At 39.8% G+C, this 12,046-nt stretch overlaps 1 protein-coding gene across 3 annotated transcripts in view; it reads left to right on the top strand.

The window, feature by feature from the left end:
• The window catches only part of SRGAP1 (SLIT-ROBO Rho GTPase activating protein 1), a 270,945-nt gene that overhangs the window by 222,492 nt on the left and 36,407 nt on the right, over nucleotides 1-12,046 (top strand). The window contains exons 12-15 of one of the 3 annotated variants that reach the window (XM_028490343.2): nucleotides 1,331-1,433; nucleotides 5,003-5,063; nucleotides 5,218-5,295; nucleotides 5,766-5,864. In XM_028490343.2, coding sequence (XP_028346144.1) covers nucleotides 1,331-1,433; nucleotides 5,003-5,063; nucleotides 5,218-5,295; nucleotides 5,766-5,821 — 298 coding nt within the window. In that variant the 3' untranslated portion in view covers nucleotides 5,822-5,864. Of the gene's footprint in view, nucleotides 1-1,330; nucleotides 1,434-1,939; nucleotides 1,974-5,002; nucleotides 5,064-5,217; nucleotides 5,296-5,765; nucleotides 5,865-7,862; nucleotides 7,998-12,046 lie in introns of those variants that run through there. The other 2 variants (XM_024122891.3, XM_024122892.3) reach the window with 2 other exon arrangements.

Raw genomic sequence — 12,046 nt, forward strand, 5'->3', positions numbered from 1 at the left:
AGTGTATAAACAAGATTACAGAAATTTCAGCAGTGGCAGATTATGACTTGCTGCTTGGTGAAATTTTCCATGTTTGCTTCTAGACACTTACAAGGGCTCCTTTTAACCTCTCAAGCACCATGGAGCTTCAAGTGTTGCTTGCTGTATACCCCATTAGTCATAGGAGCCCAGCTGTTGGGAGAGCCTTAGAATTTGGCTGTGGAAGGAGGTTATCAGCAAGTTTGTTCCCCTACCTCTCTTGATTGCTATGATAATACCTTAGGAAGCTAGCCAGGCTTCTACATAAACTCTTGGGCTTTTGTTTCTAAACTGGTCTTTCAGAACTTTAATGAACTGAAAAGGCAATTCTTCCTAGAGAGTTTGCAGCTTAATAAAGGACTTTACCTGATTTCCAAGTGTGGTGTACATCCTTAAACCAGCCTTCCAATTAAGAAGTTTCAATTGGAATGTACAGAGAGAAGTTTTGGGATTCTTCCATGTATTCCTTGCAGCACAGTTGTTGATTGAGTCACGTAATCCTGGCCCTCTTTGCCGTCAAGGGAGAGGGCGGAAGAGGTTCCCTCTCTCCAGTTACAGAGCAAGATGATGCAGGGTTTCTAAATATGGTACGTGGTACCCTGGATGTACATATGCCAGAGAGACTGACTTATCCGTCAAAGCAAGCAGACTGGAGATGGAGAGAGTCCAGAAAAGAATAAACGGGTGCATCTTAATGCTCTCCAAATAGGTGATGAGCTAGTTTGTTTCAAAGAAATAACAATTCATGTGAGCCCCCCAGAAATAGCACTGAAACAAAACTCTATTTTTCACTTGTGACCCATTAATAGCTACTTTTGCATAAAATAAAATCCCATTAATTACCTGAGGGATATCAAACAGATGTCATATTATTTGCATTGAAGAATTATGTCGTAACTAAAAATATTATATTTAATTTCTCTCTTGGGATCTATCAGAGTCCTAATTTTTATGACCTGTTGTGTCTTCTCTGTGACTTGTAAGCCGAATAACACAAACCTCAGTTTGTAACTCTTGGCCAAATAGCCCGCAGTTAATTCCATTTGTTGATGAAGACCGCTTTAAAACAAACTAGCAAACAAATGTCAACTACAACATACAAGAAAAGAATAGTCTGATTGAATAGCTGGTATGGGTTTTGATATATAAGTAAAAGTAAATAAATGAGAAAGGGGAGGACTGTTTTCCTCTGTGGGTAGGGGTGGGGAAGGAACACAAGAATTCCTGTGATTTGTAACTTTGATGTGACCTACGGGTGTTTCATTTATTGTTTGATTTCTGCCATGCTCAGTAATTATATTCCCTCTCTTAGGCCTCCAAATGTTCCCCCTAAGCCCCAGAAACACAGGAAGTCCAGACCCCGCTCACAGTATAATGCTAAGTTGTTTAATGGGGATTTGGAAACATTCATCAAGGTACTGGCACCAGCCATCTGGGTGGCTGATCTCCACGCTTCTTACTATAATGGTCTCAGCCTCTCATAAAAGGAGGCAGGTCATTATGTCCAAGTCTGTCCTGGGGCTCTTTGCTTTCCCAGAAAATCAATATAATTTTTCCTGAAGTCAGAGAGGAAAGAGTATTTGGTTTGAGTGCCTTCAGAAGAGGGAATAAATGTGGGTATTATTACACTGGCAAAAGAGAAAGCCCTCTTTCTTTAAAAAAAAAAAAAAAAGCCGTAATTTGTACAAAAAGGAAAAGAGCTACCTGATAAAATGTTTTGTTTCTACTCATGCAAATGAGGTGGCACAAAATATACCTAAAGTCCATTGTTAAGCTAGCTCTGAAGCACAATGAGTTTCGATTTCCCATGACTTGAGGAATTCATTATATTGGATAAATTGTAGGACCCTGTGGTCTGTATCTGGATCTCTGCTGTGTTTACTCTGTCTTTTTCATCCTGTATTTCTGATAATGCTTCTAGCCGAGGACGAAGGAATTCACACACGAGACATCAGGTATAGTGCTCAAGGGAAGCGAGGGCACAGCCTCTTTCGCTCTTGATATCATTTTCAAATCACAGTCATGCTTGGCTTTAATTAGATTTTTTAAGGTCTTTAAAAGAAAAGTGTTTGCAGTTGGAAATTAGACAGATTTATAAATAGCTTTACTTAGAAAAGAATCATAGAACTCAAACACTGATTTAAGAGGAGTAGTTCTCTAGTAAAACTGGATAAACTCTTAGGTTTTACATTATGTATTTGGCAAACATACTAAATTTGGGTCGGGGCTTTTATTAAGGAGAGTCAATGTTAAATACCAAATGTACATTTAATACTGGATTTTGGACCCTCATATAAATTATTAAAAAAAGAGAAGAACTTACTCTTTCATAGCTAACATTTTATGACATGGGATGTAGTGTTTCTAAAGACTAAATTTATACAGGAAACCACATCATTGATAACCTCCCTTAACAATATGTTACAGCTGTCTTGCTTTCTTTAAAGACAAATCTTTTATTGGATATGTACACTAATCGTTAAAAAATGTGTGTGTGTGCATGCATGTGGACAGAGAGACACACGCATACATACAGAGATTAAAAGCATCTGGCAACCTTAAAACTGAGCCCTAACCCTGGAATTGAGTGAAAAGTCACCAGACGACCTACAGAGCAATCACGAATCCAATGCCATTAGCCTTAAACCCAGAAGAGCCTTATTGGCTCTAATTTAATATAAAATTATTGTCAAATTTGATTATCTGGTTTCCCAGCCCAGGGCTCACAAGCAGGGGCAAACTAGATGGAGAGAAGGGAATGATAAAATGAAAGCACTGGGATGTGCAACTGATGGCCTGGCAGAGAAGGAGAATATAGAAAAGCTCAAAGAAGCAGATGTATGATTCCATTATATTTGATAGCACAGTACAAGAATGACTGCTTAAGGTCATAGGAAAGAACATATTATATTTTTAAAAGATTTTTCATTAAGAACAGTTAAAGGAAACCAAATCTAGGCACGAAAGGAGGAGTAAACCACTTATCGTGGAAAATTCACTTATGTGAGCTCCTCTTTGTCCCAGATGCCATATTAAAGAATCTTTGGTCCTAGCAGTGAAACAGTGGATACAGAGATCCCTACACTTCTGAAAAGTGCTCAGTCAATTGAGGTCCCCACAATATCACTGTGAAAAAAAACACCCATTTTTCCTGTTTCCCATGGGGAAACTGAGACACAAAGGGATTTGTTTGAATGGTTGATGGAGCACAGCCCATTGCTTCACTTCTTGTAAAATATTTTCTACCAAAGCATCTGGCATCCATGAAATTAAATTAAAATATGCACATTCATTACTTTTTTACTCCAAAATTCATGATATCTGAATGAAATAGTGATGATAGCTGAAAGATTAGCAGTTGCCTAAGCAAATGTGAAGATGAAAATATTTTTTAAATAATACACAAACCTAACACATTTTTATTTAGAACTTTCTTAATGCAAACATTTTCCTTTTAATAACCTTTTATTCCTGGTTTTTCTTTTTGTTTTAATCCTAAGTTCAGCTGAGTTGCAAACTAATATTCTCCTTTTATCATTTACATTTAAATATTTGTTGCTCTTTTAGATTACAGTTTTATAGGAATTGTTCACATAAAAAAAAGTTTGTATCCTAAAGAAAAATCCCCTCTCATATTTAGTAAGTTTTGATGTAATTATATGGCTATTCTTGAGCCAACTGGTCCACAATTAATAAAGTTTACATTCCTGAAACAAATTGACTAATTAGAGAAACTTAATGCAGGCTCCAGAATTAATTGAACCATTAACTGAACCAATCATGGATGAGATTGTCTTAAAACTGAAAATGAAACCATTCCTCAAGAAGTATATTACCCATTCTAGGAATGGTAAAAAATTAGATTGCTGGACTGCATTATTCCCACTCCTTACCCTGTTGATTAATTGGAAAGGTTAGTGGATTCTGAATTGTTCTAATAGATTGAGACAACCAAATTCTTCTTGTGTTGCAGAATAAAATTCCTCATGAATTAGTGCCTGATTTCAGCTAATCATTTTGAACCTCCATATTAACCTTAAAGCTCTAATTCCTGAAAGAGCAGAGCCTGAAAAGAACATGAAAAATAACTCCATAGTCGGTAACCTTTTTTAACTACATGGAGTGCATGGCATTGATACATATTTAACTGTGACCTAAGCAGCTCCTTCATTTCATTTGTCATCCTGTACATGTCTTAATACATTTCCAGAATTCACATTTGCTCAGTAGAGTGCACTGACTATATTATGAGGTGTGGAGAAAGAAGGCTAAGAGATGTTCCTTCTAAGAAAACGAGATCTAATGGGGTGTGCATTGGTGCCATTTTTTTCTCCATCCTTAAAACATGAAAAAATAACCGTGAAAAATCTCTAAGGACCAGTAAGTTCTGATGCCAACTAAATAAATACATGATACATAATGAGCAGCTCTAAAGCAATTCTCATATTATGCATCTGGAAACATGTAAGCCCTTTTATAACTGTCATCATCTAGATGGTGGACTCTCAGGGATGCCACAGAGAAGATCCTGAGATGGCTGAATGGTTGTGTTTGGTGACTAGTACAGTCAGTCAGTCCTAAGATGCTATGCTTAAAATACACAGAGTTCTTTTCAGGTCCATTAGATTAATTACTTGTATAAATAACCTTTTAAAAAATGCGTGATTTATATTTTCATTTCTATATGTAAGCCTACATACAGTAGAAAAGATGAATTAGCTTGACATCTTTAGGCACAGCAGAGCAAGTTGAAACACGATTGCCTTCAACGTATTTAATTTGGTTTGCCCCAGAACTGAAACATACCTTCGGTTAAATATAATTTTATATTTGGCCATTGTGGAATATTTTAGAGGGAGTGTGTTTGGAAATGATCATCTAAAAGAGTAAAAGTCAGTCTTTAACTAGGGTTAAACTATGAGCTTTATTATTATGTGTGTTTGTGCTTCTTCTTTGCGGTTAACTGGTTTCCATCTCAACCCAGGACTCAGGACAGATGATCCCCCTCATTGTGGAAAGCTGTATTCGGTTCATCAATCTCTATGGTAAGCCCTAAACTGCAATATTCTTATTTTAAACAATAATTACTAGGAGTATTTCAGTAAATATGTCTTTCCTTTTAATGCTTAATTGTTGGGAAAAGGGGGACCTGGAGGACGTGATGGTTCTTTCATGCTCTTTCCCTTCTGTTCTCTTTAGGTCTTCAGCATCAGGGGATTTTCAGAGTGTCTGGTTCCCAGGTGGAAGTCAATGATATAAAAAATTCATTTGAGAGAGGTAATTGCATGTCTGCACCTATACGCAAACCTTGTTAAAAAGTCATCATTTTCTGTAGAGTGAAGTGGCATACTTATTCTGTATATCTTCAAAACCTTTCTCTGCATTTATTTCGTTGTGGATGTTGAGTTAAGAATCTATTTAGAATAGCTAAGGGCTTCCCTGGCGGCGCAGTGGTTGAGAGTCCGCCTGCCGATGCAGGGGACACGGGTTCGTGCCCCGGTCCGGGAGGATCCCGCATGCCGCGGAGCGGCTGGGCCCGTGAGCCATGGCCACTGAGCCTGCGCGTCAGGAGCCTGTGCTCTGCAACGGGAGAGGCCACAGCAGTGAGAGGCCCGCGTACCGCAAAAATAAATAAATAAATAAAATAAAAATTTAAAAAAAAATAGAATAGCTAAGAAATGAAGCCAAAATCATAAGACTTTGTTTTCAAGTCTAGAAAAGCATATGAGTTTTGTATCCTGGTTTAGGACTGGCATTGATAATCCTCAGCACGTTGTCAAAGGTGGCTCATGAAAGGTTCTAGAAGAGTGGCAAGAACAGCCCTGGGCCTGCATAGCAGCTGTTTGAGGTGACTCATCCCAGCTTCATGTCTATTTCCTTTGTCAAGAACTCTCCTTCCTCTTATTACCATCCCCAGACTCCTTCCCTGTGACCTTAGTTGGTGCCTTACTCTTATTACCAATTGGCTAAATAAGTCCTCCTAAACATTATGATTAGCAAAACCGTACACTTTAGCATCAAGTAGACCTAGAATCAAATCACACTCTTGCATTTACTAATCATGTGATTTGGGTCAAGTGACTCATCTCTTATTCTGGCCTCGGTTTCCTCATCTGCAGAATCCCAGGACTGGTGTGAGAATTGGGTATAATCCATGAAAGTGCCTAACTCTTTAGTAGTGGCTCTTAGCTAATAATGCTCTCCAGTTATAATGATTTGTATTGTGTCTGCTTCTGGATACATCTGCACCTTCCTGCCTCTGCTTGGAAGTCAAGCCAAGGATGCAGAGGGAGGGGCATCAAGGCTTAGAGACAAGGCAACCCCTCTTGGTCCCATTTGCCCTAACCCAGACTTGACACAGAGCCAGGTTTGAAACCTTGGGTAAAGAGGTGAACTTGGAGCCAGATTGTTTTTCCTCTTCCAAAGCCTCTTACAGTGCGTAGAGCCGAGCAGCCTCCCCCCTCAAGAGCTAAGTGTCCAAGCCTCTTACATGGACCATATTCAAGATAAATTGTAGTAAAGCCTCAGGTTCCTGTGCCAGCCACTGCAAGCAAAAATGCTTTATTATTTTTCCTTGAACATTCCCCCGGTATGTTGTTTGTTAGTGATCCCTTTGGGTAAGGCTTTCTCACAGTGGGCAAAAAAAAAATATTTTGGTGAATTCATGTTCAATGATTTTGCACCCTTGAAGCAGAGAAAAAGGAACCACAGGTCCCTGAAAATAAGCTGCCCAACAGGCAAAAAAAAAAAAAGTTAAAATTCAATGTACAATTTTTGTGAACTTTAGAAGAGCAGACCTGCGAATAAAAAAACGGAGTTTCAGGCTTCCCTGGTGGCGCAGTGGTTGAGAGCCCGCCTGCCGATGCAGGGAACACGGGTTCGTGCCCCGGTCCGGGAAGATCCCACATGCCGTGGAGCGGCTAGGCCCGTGAGCCATGGCAGCTGAGCCTGCGCGTCCGGAGCCTGTGCTCCGCAACGGGAGAGGCCACAACAGTGAGAGGCCTGCGTACCGCAAAAAAAAATAAAAAATAAAATAAAAATAAAACGGAGTTTCATTTAAGGCTGTACATTATGTTGAACTTCTTAAGGATTTTATTTCAGTTTGATTCTCAGGGAGGTGGACAAGCCAGGTCAGTTACCTGATCATTTTAAAGTGCTTAGCATAAAGAATAATATAATTTCATGTTTGTGATATATTTTTAAATTTTCCACTTTTTATGCAAATTCCTTGGTACTGTTAAGGTACATTTTCAAATTCCTCTCTCTGATTTCAAAATCTCCCACTGCTGAAAGCAGCTTTCAAGTCTGCTGTGAACACCACCATGCCACTTTGAGAAATATTTATTTAATTGTCGGTATTCACAATTAGGTGAATCCTGTAGTATTTATGATAAATTTTGCTGATCCATATAGCATAGCCAGACAGACCTATATTGTTTCTTTTTCCCAGTAGAAATAAGAAACACAGAATATAGTATTTGAATTTATGTCAACCTAAGATAACAGATTTTAGCTTTAAAAAAAAAAGCTGGGTCCAATTATAAATCCCACAATATTTTATTTTAAGATTTAGGTAATTTGTAAGGGATTATTTGGTAGCATATGGTAAAAAAAAAAAAAAAGCTTTATTTTAACCAACTATTTTTAGGTTAATCATGGGGTAGGATATCTAAACCAGGTATTTTAATTTTAGTAGCATATAATCTTCCATAAAACATAATTAAAAGATACACGTATATATAGAAATGTGTGTGTGAGTATAGAAACATATTTTTGTTCAGAGATAAAAAGAGAAGCAATGTGCATGTAACTAATTTTTCTTTTCTTTTCTTTTTTTTTTTTAGGTGAAAACCCTTTGGCTGAGGAGCAGAGTAACCATGATATTAACTCAGTTGCTGGCGTTCTAAAGCTCTACTTCCGTGGGCTGGAAAACCCCCTCTTTCCTAAGGAAAGATTTAATGATCTGATTTCTTGTGTCAGTAAGTGGGCTGTTTTTTTTTTTTTAACAATTCTTTTCCCACTAGAATTATTTCACTAACCAATTTCCTGGAAAAGGCAGTGGCCCCTCTCCCTGTATCTTCCTCCCCCACCATTACCCATCACCACCAAATTTCTGAGACCATTTGTTTTCTCTCTGGATCCAGCGTGAGTCATCTTCCCAGCTGTGGCCTCGCCCTTCGCTGAGTGGGCTCTGCTCGTAAACATTCCTCGGGCTCCATAAAGCCCGAGAGCTTCCCCGTTAGTATGTGGGATAGAGCAGAGAGGCAGGTGCCAACCAGCTGAAGGTGAGGAGGAGGCTGTAAGCATGGAAATGTAACTCCTTTTTGGCTTTTGGTTCTTGGTTTTCTCCACTGATCTTAGGAGTAGGGTAATTTATCCATCTTTGAATGTTACTTCAAGAAACAAGGTAAAAGGTGGGGACTTCCCTGGTGGCGCAGTGGATAAGACTCTGCACTCCCAATGCAGGGGGGCCTGGGTTCAGTCCCTGGTTAGGGAACTAGATCCCACATGCATGCCGCAACTAAGAGTTCGCATGCCACAGCTAAGGAGCCCACGTGCTGCAGCTAAGACCCGGTGCAACCAAACAAGTAAGTTTTTTTTTTTTAAAGAAATAAGGTAAAAGGAGATAAATGATCATTATTACAGTGCAGGAACAGCAGGTGGTAATTATCTGTCAGTGGGCATCCCCAGCTAATAGGCAGAGTTGCTCTGGGACCATGTATGATATATTATGAAACCCATAATCAGCAGCAGAGTAAAGCATTGCTGTTTTCTGCAGGGGGCTGGGGAGCTCTTGACACTACAGGAAGGAAGGTGAAAATAATGACACTGAGAATTAGGTATTTAACCTCAGTCACGTCCCATACATCTATAAATGTAGTGTCCTTCAAGTTCAAATTCCTGGGCAAGGGTGTAGAGCTGACTTAAATCACATAGTGAGGGCTTTCATGAGAATCAAGCTTTACTCTAATGAACAAACCTCCTCTCCCAAACCACCCACCTGAATCAACAGGTCCAGTGGACCTCAGAAAATCTCTCTACTCACCCTTCCTTCCCCATTCCTGTCACCAGTGCCTTGGTTTCTCACTGGGAGACCCTACGTGTAGGTTTTGCCCTCTTTCCTTACCTCTCAACCCCAGCTAGATTCAAAAGGGCAAATCGAGTGTTACATTATTACCACCACCACACCACCCCGTTTAAAACCTATTTCAATATTTCCCACCTGAAAACAAACCCCTTGGTATGGCCAATTCACAGAATGAAATTCTTCCTCTCCTTGATCTCTCTCCTTCTATGCACTCATCTCCTGCCGACTACCCTATTGCCTTTCTTTTATTTATTTATTTATTTATTTATTTTTGGCTGCGTTGGGTCTTCGCTGCTGCGTGCGGACTTTCTCTAGTTGCGGCGAGCGAGGGCTACTCTTCGTTGTGATGCACGGGCTTCTCATTGTGGTGGCTTCTCTTGTTGCGGAGCACGGGCTCTAGGAGCGCGGGCTTCAGTAGTTGTACCTCGCGGGCTCTAGAGCGCAGGCTCAGTAGTTGTGGCGCACGGGCTTAGGTGCTCTGCGGCGTGTGGGATCCTCCCAGACCAGGGTTCGAACCTGTGTCCCCTGTGTTGGCAGGCAGATTCTTAACCACTGCGCCACCAGAGAAGCCCCCTATTGCCTTTCGATTTCAACAATAGCAACCTGCAGGCATGCCAGGCCATTTCCCACCTCCTTGCCTTTGCCTGTGCTGTTTCATCTGCTGTCCCTGACAGCCATTTGACATCCACTAGGAAGGATTTGCTGAACTGGCACTCCTCCCAGACTGCCATCCTCCTAGTACCCGAGGCAGCATTAGTCACTTTCTCCTCTACTAATATTCCATTGTATACATATGTCTATAATTTTTCTTAAAGCCCCACATTACAATTACTTTTAACCTCTCTGTCTCCCTCTGCTACAGAGAGTTTAGGGAAGAGGCTAAGAATGTAGGTTCCAGACTCAAACAGCCTAGGTCCAAATCCTAGGTCCAAATTGCTCAGCAAGTTTCTTAACCTCTCTGCACCTCAGTTTCATCATCTATAAAATAGGGAGAACATTAGTCCATATATAATAGAGTTGTGAGAATTAAATGAGTTAATACATGTAAAGTGCCAAGAAGAGTGTCCAGCATGAAGTATGTTCAATGAAATGCCTACATTTAGCTCCATGGGCGTGTGAGGTCTTGATATATTATTCTGTTTTGTAGCTCCAATGCTTGGCATAGTTAATACCAGTCATGTGGTGAGTGAATAATTCATAGTTGTTAAAATAGAATTTAAATGAAAAGTCAAAATTCCACCAAAATTATTTGGTTGGCATCCATGCCTGAAGTCCTAGATCTCATTGGGTATGAATTCCCTGGTCATAATTACCTCCACCCCCGCCCCATACAGTCTGATGCGTGTGTGGAATTCAGAAGTGTGCCTGAGCGTCCATTCCAAGGCCCTCGCATAGCCTGAGTCATCACAGCAGCCTCTGACTCAGCTGGAAAGAACTGAGAAGGTGTCACACTTCTGGAATTCTCCTTTGGCCATGTGCAAAGATTTCCCTCACCAGCTTAGCCAGAAAGTTTAAATCTTCAAAAATTATAGGCACTCTCTAATGTTCAGTGGTTTTCTAGGTACATACATCATCAACATTTATGTTTACATATGCCAGCTGGATAAAGACCAGTGGGCTGCATTGTCATTTACTACTGCAAAATCACATCACACTTTCATTAGATGAGAAATATTATTTTATTGTGGTTATTAAAAGCTGAAGCCTTAGAGTCAGAAAGATCTAGGTTCAAATCCTAGCTTCACCACTTAACAACTTTGTAACCTTGGGCAGAGATAAATATTTAATCTTTTAAAATATCTGCTTCTTTATCTACTTCATAGAGTGTGTGTGAATAAAGGAGATAATCCATACTAAGTGTTTATAACATCATGCCTGGCACATAATGAGCCTAAGTATATGTTGCTAGCTGTCATCATTACCACTATTACAACTACTCCTACTACAAACTCAGGTCACATATGCCAATACCTGGGTCAGCCATTTACCAGTCTATCTCTCCGGCAACATATGTGTTTCTCTGCCATAATTACTTCACGTGCATTTAGAAATGATGTTAGCTTAACCCAGAAGTTGTGTTGGTTCCAGCATGATTTTTCGCTGCACAGTAAATGTTTTGTAACAATCCAAGACAAGCTTTCTCAAAATTAAATAAGAAGCAAAATAGGAAGAACATAAGGGAAAAAAAGGGAAATCTACAGAAATATCTTTTTTTTAACATCTTTATTGGAGTATAATTGCTTTACAATGGTGTGTTAGTTTGTGCTGTATAACAAAGTGAATCAGCTATACATATACATATATCCCCATATCTCCTCCCTCTTGCCTCTCCCTCCCACCCTCCCTATCCCACCCCTCTAGGTGGTCACAAAGCACTGAGCTGATCTCCCTGTGCTATGCAGCTGCTTCCCACTAGCTATCTATTTTACATTTGGTAGTGTATATAAGTCCATGCCTCTCTCTCACTTCGTCCCAGCTTACCTTTTCCCCTCCCCGTGTCCTCAAGTCCATTCTCTACATCTGTGTCTTTTTACCTGTCCTGCCCCTAGGTTCTTCAGAACCATTTTTTTTCTTTCTTTTTTTTAGATTCCATATATATGTGTTAGCATATGGTATTTGTTTTCCTCTTTCTGACTTACTTCACTCTGTATGACAGACTGTAGGTCCATCCACCTCACTACAAATAACTCAGTTTCATTTTTTTTATGGCTGAGTAATATTCCATTGTATATATGTGCCACATCTTCTTTATCCATTCATCTGTTGATGGACACTTAGGTTGCTTCCATGTCCTGGCTATTGTAAATAGAGCTACACTGAACATTGTGGTACATGACTCTTTTTGACTTATGGTTTACTCAGGGTATATGCCGAGTAGTAGAATTGCTGGGTCGTATGGTAGTTCTATTTTTAGTTTTTTAAGGAACCTCCATACTGTTC

Source organism: Physeter macrocephalus, chromosome 6, assembly GCF_002837175.3.
Source record: "Physeter macrocephalus isolate SW-GA chromosome 6, ASM283717v5, whole genome shotgun sequence".
Lineage (NCBI taxonomy): Eukaryota > Metazoa > Chordata > Mammalia > Artiodactyla > Physeteridae > Physeter > Physeter macrocephalus.